The sequence below is a fragment of the Oncorhynchus keta genome, chromosome 27 (genome assembly GCF_023373465.1).
Source record: "Oncorhynchus keta strain PuntledgeMale-10-30-2019 chromosome 27, Oket_V2, whole genome shotgun sequence".
Taxonomy (NCBI): Eukaryota; Metazoa; Chordata; class Actinopteri; order Salmoniformes; family Salmonidae; genus Oncorhynchus; species Oncorhynchus keta.
In genome coordinates, this window is record NC_068447.1 from 25,991,308 (window position 1) to 26,015,486 (window position 24,179).

Here is a 24,179-nt window from a genome sequence, read left to right on the forward strand (position 1 = left end):
CTGCTTGGAGCGCTGGCAGTAGTCACTGGTGGGCCCCATGGGAGGTCCAGGGGGCTTGGGAGGGTCGCTGTCGCTTTTAGGCAGCCGCTGGGCGACAGACGCCCTCTCCATCCCATTGTAGCCTTTATCCACATCCTTAAACGCTTCACTCATCCGCCCTAGGGAACACAAAACAGTCAGACCATTAGAAATGACAAGAACAAAACACAGCAGCGGCAAGGCAATTCAAAGGAGGGAATCTGAAGAGCAGATGGAGCTTTTATAAAACACCTTGTCGACAATCTTATGCATGCCAGCGTTCCACTTCAGTGAGATGACAATAAATATATTGCCTGTATCAAGGGCCAGGAGTTTTTCGCTATCTATTGTGGTGCACACTAAATTGAGGTGAGCTACACCCGACTACAGTGGTTGAGAATCAGGAAATATGCGAGGTGAGATTTACAACATGATTTCTCTCATGAAATACAAGCAAGGGTCCAAACCAGGAAACAAGTAAAGTTCTCTGACATGGAGAGCTAACTAGTCAAACAGGAACAATGAATGACCAATAGATAAGCCTACATCACGAACCACTGCAAGAGGTGACTTTCCTAAACATTTTGGGATTTGTCCGTACTGTAACCTGTGTTAGAAGGAATCCAGTTGACACATCATTATTCCTTTCCACAAAAAATGTCTCTTATCAAGCTGAGATGACAGAATATGCAAACACGGTTTCAGTTCTGTCATGGAAACAGTTTAGTGTTGACATTAAAAACCTCTTAAGGATTGGCCCCTTTTTTTTCCAATTTTTGCCTAAAATGACATACCCAAATCTAACTGCCTGTAACTCAGGACCTGAAGAAAGGAAATGCATATTCTTAATACCATTTGAAAGGAGACACTTTGATGTTTGTGGAAATGTGAAATGAATGTAGGAGAATATAACACGTTAGAAAACCAACTGGTTTCTTTGTACCATCATCTGTGTAATGCAAGACAAAGGCCATCTATTATTCCAGCCCAGGCACATTTAGATTTTGGCCACTAGATGGCAGCAGTGTATGTGCAATGTTTTAGACTGAGCCAATGAACCATTGCATTTCTGTTACATTTTGTGTCAAGACTGCCCAAATGTGCCTAATTGGTTTATTAATAACTTTAAGTTCATAACTGTGCACTCAAAAAATAGCATGGTATTATTTCACTGTAATAGCTACTGCAAATTGGACAGACAGTGCAGCTAGATTAACAAGAATGTAAGCTTTCTGCCAATATCAGATATGTCTATGTCCTGGGAAATGTTCTTGTTACTTACAACTTCATGCTAATCGCATTAGCCTATGTCAGCTCAAAAGTCCCAAGGGGGACCCACCAATCCTGTAGAGGTTTTAAATCTGCTTAGCGAATTCAATTACTGACAGCTGAGACACTGATGAGTAAATTAGCAGATAAGGCCTAATTGAAAGAACATTAAGTAATTGAAAAATGGCTTTGAAACAGGAAGTTCAAACTCTTGTGATACAGTATCTGTAGAAACAGCGCCATGTATCTAGCGACCACAGAAATATGAAAATGAAACACTTCTTCCGTGCTATAAAATAGAAGGGGTTAGGTTACTCAGAAGACTTGAAACCTGTGTAAATATGTGCATCTCACCTTGCATGACAGCCGGCATCACTACAGAACCACCATGGGGACTCCTCTCCCTGGTCTGGCTCTGGGGCGATCCACTATCCGCCATTGTCCCCATGATGTCACCCATGACAGAGGACACCGCCATGGGGAGGGGGCTGCCTGTTCCCCCCCGGCCCATCTGGTGGTGCTGGGGGCTTCCCCGTGGAGGGGTGAAATTCTGGGAGGTAGGGGGCATCATCTGAGCCTGAGGTTGTGGAGCGGGAAGAGGTGGGTGCTGGGGCTGGTAGTAGGGAATCCCATTGGACACCATGCTGTAGTGCTGAGGTTGCTGCCGTGTCTGTTGTTGAGGGGGTGGCTGTGGAGGCTGCTGCTGGTGATGGTGTGAGGGTGCAATCCCAGGGTGCACCTGGCTCTGGTAGGCCCCGTACACGCTGTGCGAGTTATACCCCATTGCCATGGCTGCGCTGCTCTGCTGTTGCCCCGGGTTAACCTTGTTCCAGTACTGGCCCCCTGTAAGAGTCATGTTTGGGGGTGGCACCACGGGGGGCTGACGGGACCCAGGCATGCCCCCGTTCAGTTGGTACTGTCCGTGACCCTGGAAATGCTGCTGGCTCTGTTGCTGCATCACCCCAGTGGGAGGCTGCTTCTGGTGCATGCCATGCCCAGGAGACAAGCTCATGACTGGGCTGTATTGTGGCTGTCCTCCCCACAGGTAGTCGTAGCCCATGCTACTCTGGTGGTGGTGGTTGCTCATATGAGGGTATGGGGCTGTTGGAGGTTGGGAGCCAGACACACTGGACCCAATTACAGTAGTGCTGCCATTCACATTCATTTCGCCGTTCATATCTGCAAAGGTGGTCAGGGACAAGAGTAAGAGAAGACGGGTCAGATAATTCATTTTTCAGTGTATTCAATTCACAAATCATGCATCCTGCACAATCATAAATTCTCTAGAAAATTTGAGGTGTGAGGTTACATGAATGAATTGCTTATACACCAAAGACCTGCTCTAGAGTTAGATACAATCTCTTGCTCATTATAAAAGGGGTGAAAAGACTGGGGCAGGGCAATATTCATTTAAATCAGTTATTGATATACACTGAACAACAATGTAAAACGCAACATGCAATAATTTAAACAATTTTACTGAGTTACAGTTCATAGGACATCAGTCAATTAACAAATTCATTAGGGCCTAATCTAGGGATTTCACATGACTGGGCAGAGGAGCAGTAATGGGTGGGCGTGGTCCCACCCACTCGGGAGCCAGGCCCAGCCAATCAGAATTAGTTTTTCCCTACAAAAGGGCTTTATTAGAGACAGAAATACGCCTCAGTTTCATCAGCTGTCCATCCGGTGGGCTGGTCTCAGAAATCCTGTAGGTAAAGAAGCCGGATGTCTAGGTCCTGGGCTGGCGTGGTTACACATGGGTCTGCAGTTGTGAGGCCAGTTGGAAATACTGCCAAATTCTCTAAAATGACTTTGGAGGTGGCTTATGGTAGAGAAATGAACATTAAATTATCTTGCAACAGCTCTGGTGGACATTCCTGCAGTCAGCATGCCAATTGCTGGCTCCCTCAAAACTTCAGACATCTGTCGCATTGTGTTTTGTTACAAAACTGCACATTTTCGAGTGGCCTTTTATTGTCCCCAGCACAAGGTGCACCTTTGCAATGAACACACTGTTTAACCAGCTTCTTAATATGCCACACCTGGCAGGTAGATTGATTATATTGGAAAAAGGAGAAATGCTGCCTAACAGGCATGTAAACAAAAATAGTGCACAACATTTGAGAGAAATACGATTTTAGTGTGTATGGAACATATCTGGGATATTTTATTACTATTATTATTTTTGTTCACCATAGAAATAGAGGCAGAGTAAACGCAGAAAATTGGGTCTGTACTCACTCTTCTCCTGCTGAGGGAAACTCGTGGAGGACCCATTAGTATAGACAGAATCCCCTGAGGAGAGTTTCAGTCCTGAGTTAACAGACACAGAGGAGTGGGTGCCATAGTTGAAATAGTTGTTCGCCTCCATCTGAAAAACAGGTAGCAAAGACAACAAGTCATGAAGAAAAACAGTAAATATTTAAGGAAAAAAATATTTGATTCTGAAAATGAAATCAAATTCACAGAAATTCCCTGCAGCTGTCTCATGGTCTATTCTTACAAGCAGAATACACATGCAATGGATGGTTCCCATTAATAAAACAAGTGAGCAGTATAAACTAAACAACAAATACTATGTGATTTTTTAAAATAAATAAAATTACTAGCTAGAACCATACACTAAAATGTATTGGTTACAATGCAGGCGCTGGCAAGCCTGAAAATGGCTATGAATGATGATGACACGTTGAGGACGACACCACAAACGTTGCACTCCCACAACATGTCGCAGTTAGAGCAGCAGGGATGCTCTGGCCAGCACACTCATGCAATGAACGCCACGGGTTGATCCACATTAAAGCACAGCGAACCCGTTTTGACAGCGGGGGAACGACAGTATTTTGGTCTGCGAGACATGTTTTCTAGAAATCTAGCTATACATTGAAAAAGGTATATCGTGGTTTTCAACAAGTAGCTACATATTGTAAACCCAACGTTTAACTGCGTTTGTCAACATCCATCCCAAGATAAACGCATAATATTAGCATTAAGAGCTAACTAACACTAGCTAGCTGAAAACATTGGTTTCATTAAGCTATGCTAGCTCGCTAGTTCACAAATCTTGGACATATATAACAAAGCTCTGGTAATTGCAATGAGAAAACAGACAACTTCAGTAGTTATGAATTTATTAGCTAGCTACTTTCAAACAATATCAAATTAGCTTTGCTTGTACATCATGAGCATGGCCTTATTTCTATCATCGCATATTGGATGACTGGATAGGCTAGGTTGTAGCAACCTCATGATGGGTGAAGGGGAAATAAGAGTATCATGTCCTATCGTTGTTACATTGAATTTAGGGAATGGAATATCTTAACAGCGATAGGATTATGCTACTACTACATGATACTCTTATTTGCCCAATACCCATCATGAGGTTGCTACAACCTAACCTATGAATCTAAGTTTACACAGGTCGAGAGAAACATTTTGGACAGACAGTGAGTGACACATTCAATACCACTTTGCACACTTTTGTCTGCATCTAGCTGATCTAGGGTGTAATCATTAGTCCATCAGTTGCAAACGACCATTTCTATTGGACAAATTCAAGTGTTTATCCCTGTGTCGTTCCATTTGCTTCCGTTTAAGAAACGTTTTTCAACAGAACCGGCGGAATGAATACACGCCTGATCATGTTTAATCACAGCCCATAGTAGCCACATTATATTCCTATGCGCTCTCCTCCTCTCATCTTTTCCCTTCGCTTGTGGACTTCATTGAACTACACTTCAGCTGTACGTGACCAGGCAAAAAAAAAAAATTCCAGTCAACATAGCTAATATAACTAATGCATTAGTAAACTCGCTACAATCATGCAGTAACATTACAGTATACGGTCGGTGAGCAGTGTAGCACTTACACCGGCGAGCCCTGGAGGCAATACATTTGTGAAATCAAAAGCTTACCTTGACTTGGAAGAGTTCCAGTGTTGGATAGTCATAGCCAGCTAGCTAACATAGCAGCTCTCTGTTTGAGAAGCGTGCTAGAGTATGCTGAACTAGCTAGCTGCATTTCCTAGCGAAGTAAGAGAAACTCAAGAAAAAAAATAAGTCTCTTTCTCTCTCCCTTGCTTCTCCTTCATTTTGGAAGAAATTCATTAGTTCAACTATTGTCTTTCTCTCTTCGAGTCAACTACTCACCACATTTTATGCAGTGCTCGCTAGCTGTGGCTTATGCATTCAATACTAGAATCATTTACTGATCCTTTGCTTGGGTGGAGAAAAGAAAGTCAGTTTTTGTTGCAAGAGCTCTAATCACTCGGAGTACATTTTCCAGAAGTTGTCATAATTACTGTGCTAGTCTATGGAAGGGGGTGAGAACCATAAGCCTCCCCAGAGGAGGACGGAAACTAGCTATCCCCCCAGCTACACCATAACGCTACCCTACAGACCTTGGGTTTTAATTAATTATTTGGTGACGTGAATATATTTAGTATAGTTTTATCTAAAAAATGTAAAACATTTGTAAAGTTATGAAATTCACTGAGGAGGATGGTCCTCCTTCCTCCTAATGTTTAACTGCGTTTTTCAACATCCATCCCACGATAAACGCATATTAGCATGAAGCAGCGAACATTAGCTAGTTGAAAACATTGGTTTCATTAAGCTATGCTAGCTCGCCACAAATATTAACCATGTCACAAATATTAAAATTGCAATTTGAAAACCGACAACTTCCGTAGTTAATCATTTATTTGCTCATTTCTAACGACAGAAAATTAGATTCGGTTGTCATTGCTTACTAGCGAGGCTTTCTGCTACACGTGACCATGCGCTGTTGCTGATATCGCCCCTCTGCATAGACCTGAATCTCTCATCCAATACTCAACTTGTCAGCAAACTAGATATAGCAGTCTTTCATGATAGCGAGCTAATGTAACCATGACACGTTATTTAACTTGTCACATTGAAGTTGGTTGTTTGCTAGCTAAAAGATCCCGCTATCCAGTTGCTTATCAAAACTGTCAATAACGAAAACAAAAAAAGGGCTAAACGTCAGGGCTTGTATAATTTAATTAAAAGGTGGCACGAGCAGTTGCATAGCTAAACACGTTTAGTTTTGTTATTGTCCATTTCTTGACTAGCTAGCTAAATTAGCTTTCATTCAAAACTCGCCACCCAATGGTTAACTTAATTTCCAACTAACGTTAGGCCTATCTAGCGTTATCTAGTTAGCATCTGATTTGATATCTTTCTGACGTTACTGTACACTGCAACAAAAAACAATCCAACAAGGAGTTCGTTAGTGAGATGTAACTAACTACATTTAACACAATCGGGTTAACATTATTTAAGTTGCTCATAGTTTCAACATATCATTCGACACCTCTAGGCCCTTATAAGATCATGCTAAATTAAAGGTTGTTGACAATCATCTACAGAAGTTCACTACAACGCAGTGTAAAACTAATTTATAATACAGTCACAGCAGGTCTGTACTATTTAAACTTTTGCGATGATAGCTAGTTGATGAAACACGTGGAGAGTAACACCATCAGTTGTCCTGGAGTATAGTTTAAGTTTCTGAACATTTTGAATGTGTCTTTTGTTAGTTAGCTAATAAACGCACATTGTTTTCGCTTTATTCACCTGAGATAGTGAGACCGCATCATCCTCCCTCAGACACACACATCAAAAGTTTGCCAGAAAATGTAATTGAAACGGACTAACCTTGTCATCCTTGGATTTCAAAGGCACTGATGTATTTTCTCATCCGAGTGAACAAATATGGTTGAAGTAGGTAGAGGCTATGTAAATAAAACAGGTACAGTATTCGCTAACCTTTGGGTTTCAAATGAGAAAACATGGCTTGTGTTCGAGCGCAGCCATGATCACAGAAGATAAATACATCGAGCCGAAAGAAGAAGTGAATGGGTGAACCAACGGATAAATGAAGATAGTTCACTCAGGCCGTTTACTATTGAAAATAATGATCAGTTCCGGTCGACTTAACGGGGTGGGTCTCCCATAAACACCAATGCAATAGCAGTTGCGTATGGTCCACTTAGTTTATTGACTGTCATTTGACAAAAAAATAAATAAAACAGTGAGTGGGTTGTCTCGCTTCCGTCTCTGGAGTTTACACACTGCGGGCAGCCAGGAGCGCTCTGGGTCCTAGCACCGGAACAGTCCATATTAGGAGAATTGTCATCTGAAGTAGGCAACGATACAAAACCTAGATTGCTGATACGATGTAAATCAAATCAAATTGTATTGCTCACATACAGGTTTAGCAGATGTTATTGTGGGTGTAGCGAAATGCTTGTGTTTCTAACTCCAACAGTGTAGCAATATCTTACAAGTAATATCTAACAATTTCACAGCAATTCACACAATACACACACATCTAAAGTAAAGGAACGGAATTAAGAATATATAAATATTTGGATGAGCAATGTCGGAGCGGCATAGACTAAAATACAGTAGAATAGAATACAGTAAAAACATATAACATGGGTAATGCAAATTGTGTAAACATTATTAAAGTGACTTGTGTTCCATTATTAAAGTGTCCAGTGATTTCAAGTCTATGTATATAGGGCAGCAGCCTCTGAATGTGCTAGGGATTGCTATTTAACAGTCTGATGGCATTGAGATAGAAGCTGTTTTTCAGTCTCTCGGTCCCAGATTGATGCAGCTGTTCTGACCTCGCCTTCTGGATGATAGCAAGGTGAGCAGGCAGTGGCTGGTGTGGTTGAATTGGCCATCAAAAAACTTTGTAGCCACCGGTCAGCCATATTGGCACTCTCCAGTTGGAGCAGTCTTCCATAAGAATTAATAAAATCATACAGGACAAAATTCTACATTACCAGTCCAAAGTTTGGACACACCTACATTTTTTTTTATACAATTTTCTACATTGTAGAACAATAGGGAAGACATCAAACATTAAAATAGCACACGTGGAATCATGTAGTAACCAAAAAAGTGTTACACAAATATATTTTATACTTTTATACTTTAATCTTTTATACTTTATTCTTCCAAGTAGCCACAATTTGCCTTGATGACAGCTTTGCACACTCTTGGCATTCTCTCAACCAGTTTCACCTGGAATGCTTTTCCAACAGTTGAAGGAGTTCCTACATAAGCTGAGCACTTGTTGGCTGCTTTTTCTTCACTCTGTGGTCCAACTCATCCCAAACTATCTCAATTGGGTTGAGGTCAGGTGATTGTGGAGGCCAGATCTTCTGATGCAGCACTCCATCACTCTCCTTCTTGGTCAAATAGCCCGTACACAGCCTGGAGGTGTGTTGGGTCATTGTCTTGTTGAAAAACAAATGATAGTCCCACTAAGCACAAACCAGATGGGATGGCGTATCGCTGCAGAATGCTGTGATACACATGCTGATTATGTGTGCTTTGAATTCTAAATAAATCACAGTGTCACCAGCAAAGCACCCCCACACCATCACACCTCCTCCTCCATGCTTCACAGTGGGAACCCCACATGCAGAGATCATCCGTTCATCTACTCTGTCTAACAAAGACACAGCAATTGGAACCATAAAAAATCTAATTTGGACTCATAAGACAAAAGGACAGATTTCCACCAGTCTAATGTCCATTGCTCGTGTTTCTTAGCCCAAGCAAGTCTCTTCTTCTTTTTGGTGTCCAAAAAGCAATTTGACCATGAAGGTCTGATTCACAGTCTCCTCTGAACAGTTGAGGTTGAGATGTGTCTGTTACTTGAACTGTGTGAAGCATTTATTTGGGCTGTAATCTGAGGTACAGTTAACTCTAATGAATTTATCCTCTGCAGCAGAGTTAACTCAGGGTGTTCTTTTCCTGTGGCAGTGCTCATGAGAGCCAGTTTCATCATAGCGCTTCATGGTTTTTGCGACTGCACTTGAAGAAACTTTCAAAGTTCTTGAAATATTCTGGATTGACTGACCTTCATGACTTAAAGTAATGATCAAATGTTGTTTCTCTTTGCTTATTTGAGCTGTTCTTGCCATAATAGGGACTTTGGTATTTTACCAAATAGGGCTATCTTCTGTATACCACCCTTACCTTGTCACAACACAACAGGTTGGGTCAAACGCATAAAGATGCAAAGAAATTCCACAAATGTACTTTTAACAAGGCACACGTTAATTGAAATGCATTCCAGGTGACTACCTCATGAAGCTGGTTGAGGAAATGCCAAGAGTGTGCAAGGGTGGCTACTTTGAAGAATCTCAAATTTAAACCATTTAGACTGAGGAGAAGGTTCACCTTCCAACAGGACAACAACCCTAAGCACACAGCCAAGACAATGCGTGAGTGGCTTCGGGACAAGTCCCTGAATGTCCTTGAGTAGCCCAGCCAGAGTCCAGACTTGAAAATAGCTATGCAGCGAAGCTCCCCATCCAACCTGACAGATCTTGAGAGGATCTGCAGAGAAGAATGGGAGAAACTCCCCAAATACAGGTGTGCCAAGCTTGTAACATCCTAACCAATTAAACTCGATGCTGTAATCACTACCAAAGGTTCTTCAACAAAGTACTGAGTAAAGGGTCTGAATACTTATGTAATTGTGATATTTCAGTTCTTTATTTAACATTTCAAAAAACCTGTTTCTGCTTTGTCATTATGGGGTATTGTGTGTAGATTGACGAGGGGGGAAAAAAACAATTTAATACATTTTAGAATAAGGCTATAATGTAAAATGTGGAAAAAGTGAAGGTGTCTGAATACTTTCCAAATGCACTGTAAATAATTGGATATAGGGCCTACCTGTACTTTTAGACTACACACAAAAATCCAGGTATACCATGTAATTTAAAAATAGGTATGCATGTTAGTGTAATTACAGATGAATAGGGGAAATGACTGCAAAATCATGTAAATGTATCTTACAATACTTAACCGTATATATTGTCTCAAATTTCAAGCAGCTGAAGAGCAGACCACATAGACAACCGGTAGAGTAAGTTTAAATCAAATTTGATTGAACATTCTGGCTTGTAAGGAACATTTACACGATTTTGCTGACAGGCTGTACATACCAATTACCAATTATTTGTGTATTACAGTCTGATTAATCATCATTCAGCTCCATCTGGATTTTATGTTTATGCTCTTTCAACGCGCAACCCCCTATTGTCTCGCAGTTCCTAATCGTTTTACACATCTTTCAAAGCACAACTATTTAATTATTCTCATTCAATACCGAAGACAAAGGCCGGCTCAAGGACCCAATGGGATGTCTCTTTTAATTTTTTTATTTTACCTTTATTTAAGTAGGCAAGTCAGTTAAGAACAAATTCTTATTTTCAATGACGGCCTAGGAACTGTGGGTTAACTGCCTGTTCAGGGGCAGAACGACAGCTCGGGGATTTGAACTTGCAACCTTCCGGTTACTAGTCCAACGCTCTAACCACTAGGCTACCCTGCCGCATCTTGGAATCATTAGAGCGCAAAAGGTGTCTGGTCAGAATGCTGCTACAGAAAGTGATGCTGAGACAGCGCGGATTTGGAAGGGTGACGTTTAATTCATAAACATAAAAAAATTGCCAGACAAATGAAATTGTGTTGTGCCATGTACGACATTAACAATATTCCATTATAGTGACAGAAACCACTTCTCCCACAGTATACTATTATATGGCACTGTTCAAATGTTATTGTAATCAATTAGGCATATGATTGTACATTAACTACATTGACATTGAATCTTTTCCACCCTACCTGACACCCTAGACCCACTCCAATTTGCTTACCGCCCAAATAGGTCCACAGACGACGCAATCTCAACCACACTGCACACTGCCCTAACCCACCTGGACAAGAGGAATACCTATGTGAGAATGCTGTTCATCGACTACAGCTCGGCATTCAACACCATAGTATCCTCCAAGCTCGTCATCAAGCTCGAGACCCTGGGTCTCGACCCCGCCCTGTGCAACTGGGTACTGGACTTCCTGACGGGCCGCCCCCAGGTGGTGAGGGTAGGCAACAACATCTCCTCCCCGCTGATCCTCAACACGGGGCCCCACAAGGGTGCGTTCTGAGCCCTCTCCTGTACTCCCTGTTCACCCACGACTGCGTGGCCACGCACGCTCCAACTCAATCATCAAGTTTGCGGACGACACAACAGTGGTAGGCTTGATTACCAACAACGACGAGACGGCCTACAGGGAGGTGAGGGCCCTCGGAGTGTGGTGTCAGGAAAATAACCTCACACTCAACGTCAACAAAACTAAGGAGATGATTGTGGACTTCAGGAAACAGCAGAGGGAACACCCCCTATCCACATCGATGGAACAGTAGTGGAGAGGGTAGCAAGTTTTAAGTTCCTCGGCATACACATCACAGACAAACTGAATTGGTCCACTCACACTGACAGCGTCGTTAAGAAGGCGCAGCAGCGCCTCTTCAACCTCAGGAGGCTGAAGAAATTCGGCTTGTCACCAAAAGCACTCACAAACTTCTACAGATGCACAATCGAGAGCATCCTGGCGGCTGTATCACCGCCTGGTACGGCAACTGCTCCGCCCTCAACCGTAAGGCTCTCCAGAGGGTAGTGAGGTCTGCACAACGCATCACCGGGGGCAAACTACCTGCCCTCCAGGACACCTACACCACCCGATGTTACAGGAAGGCCATAAAGATCATCAAGGACATCAACCACCCGAACCACTGCCTGTTCACCCCGCTATCATCCAGAAGGCGAGGTCAGTACAGGTGCATCAAAGCTGGGACCGAGAGACTGAAAAACAGCTTCTATCTCAAGGCCAGACTGTTAAACAGCCACCACTAACATTGAGTGGCTGCTGCCAACACACTGTCATTGACACTGACCCAACTCCAGCCACTTTAATAATGGGATTGATGGGAAATTATGTAAATATATCACTAGCCACTTTAAACAATGCTACCTTATATGTTACTTACCCTACTATTCATCTCATATGCATACGTATATACTGTACTCTACATCGACTGCATCCTTATGTAATACATGTATCACTAGCCACTTTAACTATGCCACTTTGTTTACTTCGTCTACATACTCATCTCATATGTATATACTGTACTCGATACCATCTACTGTATGCTGCTCTGTACCATCACTCATTCATATATCCTTATGTACATATTCTTTATCCCCTTACACTGTGTATAAGACAGTAGTTTTGAAATTGTTAGTTAGATTACTTGTTGGTTATCACTGCATTGTCGGAACTAGAAGCACAAGCATTTCGCTACTCTCGCATTAACATCTGCTAACCATGTGTATGTGACAAATAAAATTTTATTTGATTTTTTGTTCAGTTTGTTGGCCATATTTTAGTCTTCCCTATGTCCTATGGTAGCAGGTGGTGATCTGCATCTCGGTCAGTGATGTCATTCTCTCTATTTCACAAGAACATTTCCAACTTTTCATACTGAAAGAACCTATTTTGATAACCAACGGTACAATATATAGTCAAACGTTGATTAGACCAGGTTCTGTAGCCTATAAATAAAAGGGAACTAGCCCCCACGCAAGCGCTAGTGTATGTACAACCCCCTCTGGTGCTGGGGCGCAGAGCATTCATTTTAGGGAAGGGGTGGGTGAGTGATAAAGGATCCACCCCCTTTTTAAAATTCTCTCCTAAAATGACATACCCAAATCTAAATTAATGCAAACATGGAGCAGAATTATTTCTAGGATATTTACCTACAGTGAGAAGCTGATCAGATGTCTGACGGTTGAGAAACACACCTCTATGCAGTATTCTTGGTCATTTGTTTTGGTAAACAGTGATTAATGAAGTACAGTAGCCATGTCCTCCCATTTCCAATGTATGAAAAGTCACCACTGAAAGCAGTGTCTTCTCAAACTTATTTGACAGCATAGCTAGTCTTCAAACACTTGCACCATGGGAAACACGAGTCTTAGTTTCTTAGAATGATGTAGACAAAAATATACATGTTCCAGTGTAACTCAACATCATTTGAAGTGCTTAAGCCTGTGATCCCTTTACAGGTTTGACATACACACCAATAACTACACATTTACCTAATATTTTCTTGACAGTGCAAGTTTAATTTGGTCATTACAGGTTTACCATGTCATAACCCCCATCAACCCCCTCACCACACAAGACCCAGGAGTATTGTAATGTACTCTTGCCACAACTCTAAACAGATGGAAAGATTCTTGAAGGTAAAAAAAACAAAAAAAACAGATGTTTACCAAACCGAGCTTCAAGCCTCCTTTCATTTTGCCTTCATGTGATGTTAGATAATATCAATATGGAATTACTAAAAAATAAAACTGGTACCATAAAATGTATATCTGAGAACAACATTAAGACAGAATTCCAGAACATTCAAATCTTATGAACATTGATAGACTTTTAGCGATTTAACAGATGAGGTGGAAAGGGGAAACATGTAAGTTTAAAGGCTAAGGTACTGAAACTTTTAACTGTTTCTCTGATCACTATCCACAGGAGGCGGCTCACAAGAGGGAACCAAACAGAAATTGTAACCTGATCAACTAACTTCAAACACACATCCATGAGGCAGGGGGTGTAAAACATTTGTCCGTTTAATTACACTTCTTAACATTAGTCAACTGCTCATAAATGTCTTCACATGTATTGTTTTCTAGGTTGAGGATGATTACTATACAGTACTTCAGAACAAATCATGAATGCTTACTTGTAACAATTAATAGTAAAACAGGATATGCCAAGAGTGCAGCACTGCAAATGGAAGTGGAGACTGCTGCTCCGTACAACACTATAGATATTAACCTTCAGTGGACTGATTGGAGAAGAGCTCTGGATTTAAATATGGCTACTGACTCATGTACAGTGTTTTTACCCACTGCCTTCTATTTCAAGATAGTCTTGATGATTCCTCCTGCCTTCCATCCCGACTTGCTGGATTTTGAGGCCTTTTATTCCAAATCAGGCATTTCTGAAAATAAAACCAACAGTTAAAAATAATGTAAAGTAAACAAATGCCCCTATGGTCAAAAAAATATACTTCTCATGGCACATTCTGCATCATTACATTTTCAGGGTTAAGAGATGTCGGGGTATAACATTTAATTCGAAAGCTCAGTATCTGGTCAGAAAACATCTTGCTTACTTTCATCGTCACTATCTGCAGACTCGTCCTAAACAGGAATAGAAAAAGAGCATGCAATCAAGCGGAATATGACCATTGCAATTAAGGTTTTGCAAGTGCATATTGTGTCCCACACATTCTGAAGAGACACTGATCATTCATTAGCAAACCCATACACAAGAGGGACACGACTAGAGTGAGACATGTTTTTGTATTAAGCCAAGTGATACTGAGGGAAAGAAGGAACTCCACAGAAAAGCTCTTACATCATCAACATCATCTAGATCAGGTAAGCAGTCTTCCCCTCCCATGTTGTTCATCATCTGCAATCAGAATCACACAGAACAGCCGGAGACAAATATCATCATGTTGGCATATATTACTTGTACAATCTTTGCCCAACCTTTCATACAGCATTCAAGTGCAAGTTCAGTTTGCCCTAGGGCCCTTACTTTAGCCATCGCTTCTTGTGTGTTGAATGCCATATCCCCGTCTCCCCCCTCTGGGAAATTATCGAAGTTGCCTAGTTCCTCGTCTGAGTCGCCCTCCCAGTCCTTCCAGTTGTTAAAGTCGACGCTGAGCCAAGTTAACTGTTGAGGAATATCTTACATGACAAAAAGGCATTGCAGATGCTCGTTTGGAGGATGTCATCTTCCAGGCTCCTTACATGCATTTAGAGTTCAGTGTTCCAAAATCAATTATGCACCAAACACAGAAAATGTGCATTTAAATGATCTATATAGATATATAGATAACTAATTTAACTACATACGAAAGTATGTAGACACCCCTTCAAATGACATTTGACATTTCCACTTCACAAAAATAGCAGTTCAAGTTGACTGGGGCAGCTCTAGCAGGGAAGACATTTGAACAACTGACTTCCTGGAAAGGTGGCATTCCATGACGGTGCCATGTTGAAAGTCACTGAGCTCTTCAGCACTGGCCATTCTACTGCCAATGTTTGTCTACGGAGATCGGATGGCGGTGTACTCAATTGTATACATCCGCCAGCAACGGGTGTGGCTGAAATAGCTAAATCAGCTAATTTGAAAGGGTGTCAAGATACTTTTGTCCATTTAGTGTATATATTATGGGAAAAATATTATACACCATCACTAACCTTAGCCTTCTCTTTCGTTAGCCTAGGCCAGGCTTTCCCAGGTTCAGCTTTTCTTAAACAGCACAACACTGACCGATCTGTGCGTTTGTGTATGGATTCCTGTGTGTACAATAGATACATGAACACTTTCATGCTGCAAAACTAAGTCCCCTTAGTTATATCTTGTCAGATGTAATCTGCATCTTGTCCTGAAGACAATGCAATGAAGTTACTCACATTTTGATCAATGCCTTCGAAAAGGTCTACTTCGTTCTCATGTTTGACTTGATCAGTTCCTCCAAGACAACTGGTAAAGGGAGGGGTGAAAGGAAATTAAGCATAAATGTGACTAAAACTGAATTAGAAGAATTATCAAATGCCTAGAGCAGTTAGCCAAACGTCTCCTTTAAACCTCCACTGACAGAAGTTATTACTCACCTGAAAACAAACTTTGCTTCCTCGAAACTGATCTTGACATCCTTGCTGTCCGCTACGCAGAACTCGATGTAGACGGAGTCCCGCCTGTCATACCACTTAGCAGTCGCCGGATGCCTGGGAACACAGGTGAAGAAACTCAATGAATGACATCTGCAATGCTGTCCCCACAGTTAAGGTTAGCCGCTTACCCAATCAAAAGCCCTGGATTAACAGGTTGGTGCTAAACTAGAGGATAGGGCTACTGCAGACAACCGAGTCTACGGCTGAGAACAGGAACAAGTTCAAGAAGTCTCGCTATGACCTCCACAGTCATTAAACGAGCTAAAGGACAATATAGGAATAGGTGGAATTATATTACACAGGCTCCACCACTCGCCACATGTGGCAGGGGCTACATCCATTGCGAATGACAAAAGACCCAGCGGTGATCTACCCAGATCTCTCTACCAGACAAACTCAATGGATTTTATGAACGCTTTGACCATGACATCCGAGTGCAAGGGCCGTCACTGACCCAGAAGATTGGGTGATCTCGCTCTCAGAGGCCGACATACGTAAAGTCTTTTAATCAGATCAATACCACAAGGCCCGATGGTATTCCTGAGCACATTCTCTGAGCATGCGCATAATAGTTGGCGGGTATAATCCCACTTTTTAAGATGACAACTATCATTCTTGTTCCCAAGAACTTTAAGGCAACATGTCACAATGACTACCACTCTGTAGCACTCATCTGTAATCATAAGGTTCTTTGAGAGGCTAGTTATGGCACACATCAACTCCACCATCACCGAAACACTAGACTCACTCCAATTTGCATACCGCCCCAACAGATCCATAGATGACAACTTCAACTGCACTCCACACTTCCCTCACCCACCTAGATAAGAGGAATACCAATGTGAGAATGTAGTTCATTGACTACAGCTCAGCATTCAACACCATTGTCCCCTCCAAGCTTAGAACCCTGGGATTGATCATCTCCCTCTACAACTGAATCCTGGACTTCCTGGTGGAGCGGCTCCAGGTGGTGAGGGTAGGCAACATCACCACCACATTAACCCTCAACACGAGGGCACCACAGGGGTGTGCGTTTAGTAATCTACTGTACTCCCTGTGGGGCCCCACACAACTCCAACGGCATCATGTGTGTTAACCGCACGACGGTGGTAGAGTTGATTACCGGCGACGATGAGATGTGGCAATGTGGGGCCGGAACAACAACCTCTTCCCTCTACGGCAGTATGACTAAGGAGCTGATCGTGGACTACAGGAAAGGGGAGAGCACGCACCCATCTACATCGACAGGGCTGCAGTGGAGCGGATCAAGAGATTCAAGTTCATTTGTATCCAAATCACGAAAAACTCAATGGTCCACACACATGCACAGTCGTGAAGGTGTGACAGCACCTCTTCCCCACCAGGAGGTTGAAACGGTTTGGCATGAACCCTCAGTTGTACAGCTGTACCATTGAGAGCATCTTAAATGGCTGCATCACTGCTTGGTATGGCATTTTTTATTTAACTAGGCAAGTCAGTTAAGAACAAATTTACAATGACGACCTACCAAAGGGCAAAAGACCTCCTACGGAGACGGGGGGACAAAAAAAGAAAAATAGGACAAAACACACATCACAACAAGAGAACACAACTACATAAAGAGAGACTTAAGGCAAGGTAGCAACACACAACACAGCATGGTAGGAACAACATGGTAGCAGCACAAAAGATGTTACAAACAGCAATAGCATTGCTCTCCATCACATGGCGCTACAGATGGTGGGCCGAGCTCCCTGACATCCAGGACCTGTATATCAGGCAGTGTGAAAGGCCCAGGAAAAAAGTTACAATCCCAAGCCATAGACTTCTCTCTTCTTCCGCACAGCAAGCGGTACTGGTGCATCAAGTCTGACCAGCTTCTATCCCCATGTGGTTAGTGGTTAGAACGCTGGGCCAGTAACAGAAAGGTTGCTAGATCAAAACCCCGAGCTGACAATGTAAAAAATCTGTCGTTCTGCCCCTAAACAAGGCAGTTAAACAACTGTTCCTAGGCCGTCATTGTAAATAAGGAGTTGTTCTTAACTGACTTGCCTAGTTAAATAAAATGTTAAAAAAAGACAAGACTGCTAAATAGGTACACAGACTGAGTTGACCCTCTGTATTTTATTCTCTATGCACACTAACAGGGCCCTAAACACTAGGCACTCTAACACACCCCATAATTTGATCATGCACATTTATACTGACTCCACACACAATCATATACACTGCTGCTACTCTGTTTATCATATATTGTGATGCCTACTCACCTACCCCTATACATATCTCCCTCTCAGATTCAAAGTGTTTAATAGTCACATGTACAGGTGCAATTATAGGATACAGTGACAATCTTAGGCTTCAAGCTCCAACATGCTGGACTAAATGAAATAAAATAACAGGCTAATAAAAAAAAAACATCCATGCACATTGTAAATATGGTACTGGAACTGACCCTGTATATAGTGTGCTTGCTTACTTTATCGTGTTTTTACATCTTGTTTTTGTTCTACCCTTTTATTTTTAGTATTATATTGTTATTTATTACTGCATTGTTTAGGTCAGAGATAGAGACATTGACTTGAAACGTGCAAACTCAACTGATATAAAAACATTACATGTTTTTGAAATGAGCTACTTCCTGCTTTAGTGTTCTCATGTGATGCTGTAGTGAAAAATAGCCCCAATGAACCAATGAATGATCAAGATTTGATTAAGGCCTGACTGACTAAATAGTAACTAGATAGCTAAAGTTACACATTCCTTCCATATTCCTGTTCAAAGTCAAAAGTAGGCATTGTAGGCTGTCAATGACATGGGCTAAACCAGAGCTTTAAGACGACTTTTGCCCTCACTGCCTAAGATTAATCACATTTATCTTACCATACTGACAATTGATGTTAAATGCACTTCACTACTTTAGGACATCCATTAATGAGCATTATGTATCATTGGCTTGTTAGCCATCGCTCTTGGCTTCCTTAGTTAGCAGCCGGCAGTAGGATGACCAAACTTTCATTTAGTTGAGATTAACTGGACATTATCTATGTGGATAGTATGTATGTAAACATTTTGTTAATTTAAACTGTCAGTCATTCATCATTAGAATAAAACTAAAGTTACTTATAACCAGAGCACTTCGCTAACTAGTGTGTTATTAAGGTTACATGTCATGATTGGATTCAGTTCAAATGTGGTAAACATCCATGGGGATCGATCAACATGCTAATATAATAGTTAATTAATCAGTTGTGTTAGGTAAGTAGCAAATATATTTTACAGCTAACGTTAACTCGGCGGGAGGGGGATGCACACCACATGCCATGCGGTGCACTTGACCACTACCTAGCCAACTTCCATCATTAGCCAACTAAAGTAAGATAACTTGCGTCTATTTGGCTAGCATGGGAATTTAGCCCATGGCAGAACAATGTGAGCATAGAAGGAAACATCGTTATATTCAGTTTGGTTTAGCAGTTTCTAAATATGGTTAACGTTAGTAGCTAGTTAAATCCTTGCCGTTAGTTACTAGCTTTTTTTTTTTTTACATTTATTTTCTAACGTTACTAGCTAGCTAGTTAGCAAATCAACTGACCGACATTCGCATGATTATATTCAATGACTTGCATGAGCTAGCTTGGTAGCCAACAGATACCTAACAAGGCCCATCGTCGCTGGGCGTCCCTCCCGCCTTTCGTAAAAGCATGTTGGTATGCTAGGTAGCTAACTTGCCATAACCTTAAAGAAACCAACGACGTTAGCTAGCTAGTGGCGCTAACGTGCTCTTGCGGACTACATTTTACAGAAGCTCGCAATTCATCAAACTTACATGTCTTGTTGTAGATGTGATAGCTTTCTCCTTGGGGATACAAAATTAATTTACAATACTATATATTTCGTTTCAATGGGCTGTACAAAAATGTGCTATATCCATACACTGCAAAGCCACCGTTTCTATGAGTCGCGGACTGTGTATCTTCTTTTTCTGTGGATTTTATACCTCGGTTGGCAACCAACTTTAAGGTGCATTACCGCCACCAACTGGACTGGAGTGTGGACCAGAGACAGTGAAGGTCTAAATCCTACCAAATAATATCGTCTACATAAGGAAACGAATTACATAATTAAATACTACATCCCATGAAAAGGTCTTCAGCAGTTCATTTCATCCTGGCTCTTCAACCCCATTACTCCTCAAATCTAATAACAATTGCTCCCTTTCTCTCACATATTCCTGGCACTGAAATAGAACGATGTTCCACTGTCTCCATCTCCTCCTGAATATGATCACACCTCCCAGTCGATGTTTCCCCACCACTTTCAATGTAGTATTTAGCCCTGTGTGTGCCAGTCTCAGCCTGTAGACCTCCCTCCCCCCACCCTCTCCTGGATCTTATACAGGTGTCCTCCCTTACTATCACTGTTCCACAACTCTTGCCACTCATTTTTAACCACTGTTCTTATTAATCCCTTGACTTCTGCTTTACTGATTGATAATTCCATCTCAACATTAGGACGTTTAAGAGTCTGCTTGGCAATAATATCCACTTCCTCATTCCCCTCTACTCCCACATGAGCTGGTACCCAGAGGAACGTCACACATACCGCCATCTGTTTCACCCTATACAAACACTGCAAAACCTCATACAATACCTCCTGTCTGCTCTAAGACATACATGAATTTAAGCTCATCAGTGCTGCACAGGTGTCAGAGCAGATGACTACCCTGTCTGGCCTCACCTCCTCCACCCACTCTGCAGCCAATAGTATTGCCACCAACTCCCTTGTGTAAACAGATAAATCATCCGTTGCTCTTTTCGTCACTGCCACTTTAAACTCAGGAACACTAAAAGTTGCTCCTGTCTTCCCTGTTTTAGGGAATGGGACACCACCACTTAACACACCCTGTAACTCTGACATCAAATCTTGCACACACAAAATACCTCCCTGCAGCTGCCACCACAAACTTTATTTCTGCGACTTATGTTCTTATGTTCCATCCCTGATAACCATTGCTATAAATGCCTAAAATCCAATCTTGCTGGAACATATATCACTTGTTGATGAATCCCTCTGTGCTGTTACAGATCTACAGTGCCCTCCACTAATATTGGCACCCATGGTAAACATGAGCAAAATGGGCTGTGAAAAATCCTCTTGGTATTTAATTCAAAAATATTCACAAAAATCAATTGAAATTAATTGAAGTAAAATGATTGAAAAAAATACATGTGAAATAAATATTTCTCTCCAAAACATGTCTGCCACAATTACTGGCACCCCGAGAAATTCTTATGAGTAGACTCTAACTGAACTATATTCCCATTCATATTTTACGATTTTAAGTTCACCTGAGTGATTAGGAACGCTTAAGTGGTAAGCCATGACTTGGTGTTTCACTGGGGTATAAACTTGAGGTGACACACAGGCCAAGTTCCCATAGCCATCAATCACTATGGGAAAGACCAGAGAATACAGTAATGATGTGCAACAAAAGATTGTTGAGCTGCACAAATCAGGAAATGGCTTTAAGGAAATATCTCAAACGGTTGAAAATGCCCATTTCCACAATCAGGGCAATAATTAAGAAGTTTAAAGCAACTGGAGAGGTTAACAATCGGCCTGAAAAAGAATGTATGTCTATATTGACCCCACGCACAGTGAGGAGGATAGTTTGAGTGGACAAAAACATCTCCAAGGATCACAGCTGGAGAATTGCAGACGTCAGTTGGGTCTTGGGGTCAGAAAGTCTCCAAAACTATTAACTACTGCCACCTACATAACCACAAGTTGTTTAGGAGGGTTTCCATAAAAAGCCTTTGCTGTCATAAAACCACAAACTCAAGTGCCTACAGTTTGCCAAACATTACTGGATCTTTCAATGGGACCGGGTTCCATGGTCAGATGAGACCAAAATATAGCTTTTTTTTTTTAAAACACCAGAGGTGGGTTTGGCATAGACAGAAAGATAGCCATACAGGAAAGTACCTCATCCCCACTGTGAAGTATGGTGATGGATCTTTGATATTGTGGGGCTGTTCTTCTTCCAAAGGCCCTGGACAACTTGTTAGGATACACAGTATCCTCTTTTTTTCTACTGTGTTATTGACTTGATAATTGTTTACTCCATGTGTAACTCTGTGTTGTCTGTTCACACTGCTATGCTTTATCTTGGTCAGGTCACAGTTGCAAATGAGAACTTGTTCTCAACTAGCCTACCTGGTTAAATAAAGGTGAAATTAAAAAATTAAAAATTAAAATATCATGGACTCAATTAAGTACCAGATGATATTAAATCAAAACCTGACTGCTTCTAGAAGGAATCTTAAAACTGGGCCGTGGTTGGATCTTCCAGCAGGACAATGAACCAAAGCACACCTCAAAATCAACACAAAAATGGTTCACTAATCACAGAATCAAGGTTTTGCCATGGCCGTCCCAGTCTCCTGACCTAAATAGAGAACTTGTTGGATGAGCTGAAGAGGACAGTTCACAAGCGTGGACCTCAGAATCTAAAGGATCTGGAGAGATTCTGTATGGAGGAATGGTCTCAGATCCCTTGCCATGTATCTCCAACCTCATTATGCATTATAGGAGAAGACTCAGAGCTGTTATCTTGGCAAATGGAGGTTGTACAAAGTATTGAATGAAGGGGTGCCTAGATTCCTTCCTGCTTTCTTTTCCTCCTTTCCTAGCTTCCTAGGAAAAGGGAGCAAGTAAAGAAAGCAATTAGGGAAAGAGGAAAGGGAAGTAGGGAAGGAAAGGTAGCAAGGGAAATAGGAAAGGAAGCGAGGAAAGGCAGAACAGAAATGGAGCTAGGAAGAGGTAAGGAAAGGAAATCAAATCAAATTTTATTTGTCACATACACATGGTTAGCAGATGTTAATGCGATGCAGTAATAACCATCAAGTAATCTAGCTAACAATTTCAAAACTACTACCTTATAGACACAAGTGTAAGGGGATAAAGAATATGTACATAAAGATATATGAATGAGTGATGGTACAGAACGGCATAGGCAAGATACAGTAGATGGTATTAAGTACAGTATATACATATGAGATGAGTATGTAAACAAAGTGGCATAGTTAAAGTGGCTAGTGATACATGTATTACATAAAGATGCAGTAGATGATATAGAGTACAGTATATATGTATACATATGAGATTAATGATGTAGGGTATGTAAACATTATATTAGGTAGCATTGTTTAAAGTGGCTAGTGATATAGTTTACATCATTTCCCATCAATTCCCATTATTAAAGTGGCTGGAGTTGAGTCAGTGTGTTGGCAGCAGCCACTCAATGTTAATGGTGGCTGTTTAACAGTCTGATGGCATTGATAGAAGCTGTTTTTCCAGTCTCAGCTTTGATGCACCTGTACTGACCTCGCCTTCTGGATGATAGCGGGGTGAACAGGCAGTGGCTCGGGTGGTTGTTGTCCTTGATGATCTTTATGGCCTTCCTGTGACATCGGGTGGTGTAGGTGTCCTGGAGGGCAGGTAGTTTGCCCCCGGTGATGCGTTGTGCAGACCTCACTACCCTCTGGAGAGCCTTACGGTTGTGGGCGGAGCAGTTGCCGTACCAGGCGGTGATACAGCCCGACAGGATGCTCTCGATTGTGCATCTGTAGAAGTTTGTGAGTGCTTTTGGTGACGAGCCGAATTTCTTCAGCCTCCTGAGGTTGAAGAGGCGCTGCTGCGCCTTCTTCACGATGCTTTCTGTGTGGGTGGATCAATTCAGTTTGTCTGTGATGTGTATGCCGAGGAACTTAAAACGTACTACCCTCTCCACTACTGTTCCATCAATGTGGATAGGGGGGTGCTCCCCCTATCTAGGAAATAAAGAGTAAAGGGAGCTAGGAAAAGAGGAAGGGTCCTCGGAAAGGAGATAAGGAAGCTAGTCTATTAGGAAATGAAGCTAGGAAAGGAGGAAATGGGAGCTAGGAAAAGAGGAAAGGAAAGTTAGCAAGAAGAGGAAATTAATTTAGGAAATAAGAGGATTTCACATGCAAGTGGTAGGGATCAATGACGGCATATATGAAAGGACAAAGCCATCGATTACGTGACACCAATTATTTTCTGTTTAGACTCAAATAGCAAAATCAAGCCAAATTCAGTTAAAATGGTGTCTCATGGAGACATAACATAGTTTGAGCTACTCCAGGAAAATATCTTGCAGGGTAGCTCAGTGCTGCTGCCCAATCCCATTGAGTACCTGCAGTTGAAGGCCGACTGGGGTACAGTAGGCT

General features: G+C 41.8%; 2 protein-coding genes across 9 annotated transcripts in view; both read right to left on the reverse strand.

Moving 5' to 3' along the window:
* LOC118359662 (bromodomain adjacent to zinc finger domain protein 2A-like) overlaps positions 1–7,360 on the reverse strand; it is a 44,350-nt gene extending 36,990 nt beyond the window's left edge. The window contains exons 1-3 of one of the 8 annotated variants that reach the window (XM_052482036.1): positions 6,969–7,357; positions 3,532–3,661; positions 1,642–2,466 (exon numbers count right to left, since the gene is read on the reverse strand). In XM_052482036.1, coding sequence (XP_052337996.1) covers positions 1,642–2,466; positions 3,532–3,661 — 955 coding nt within the window. In that variant the 5' untranslated portion in view covers positions 6,969–7,357. The other 7 variants (XM_052482039.1, XM_052482038.1, XM_052482037.1 and 4 more) reach the window with 7 other exon arrangements.
* A 6,443-nt stretch (positions 7,361–13,803) lies between these two features.
* On the reverse strand, positions 13,804–19,925 carry LOC118359663 (prostaglandin E synthase 3-like). Its single transcript, XM_035738258.2, has 8 exons — positions 19,757–19,925; positions 15,889–16,002; positions 15,688–15,757; positions 15,472–15,570; positions 14,801–14,938; positions 14,615–14,671; positions 14,370–14,397; positions 13,804–14,195 (listed from the first exon to the last, which is right to left on the reverse strand). Coding segments are annotated over exons 1-8 (528 nt in total). The 5' UTR covers positions 19,759–19,925; the 3' UTR covers positions 13,804–14,175.
* Positions 19,926–24,179: the final 4,254 nt, after the last annotated feature.

What these genes read in the sequence shown, in the direction of transcription:
- LOC118359663 (XM_035738258.2), bottom strand. An exon ending in GAAGCAAAGTTTGTTTTCAG is followed by an intron (nt 15,758 to 15,888) that starts GTGAGTAATAAC and finishes TCCCTTTACCAG; the next exon opens with TTGTCTTGGAGGAACTGATC. An exon ending in ATCTAGATGATGTTGATGAT is followed by an intron (nt 14,398 to 14,614) that starts GTAAGAGCTTTT and finishes ATTCCTGTTTAG; the next exon opens with GACGAGTCTGCAGATAGTGA.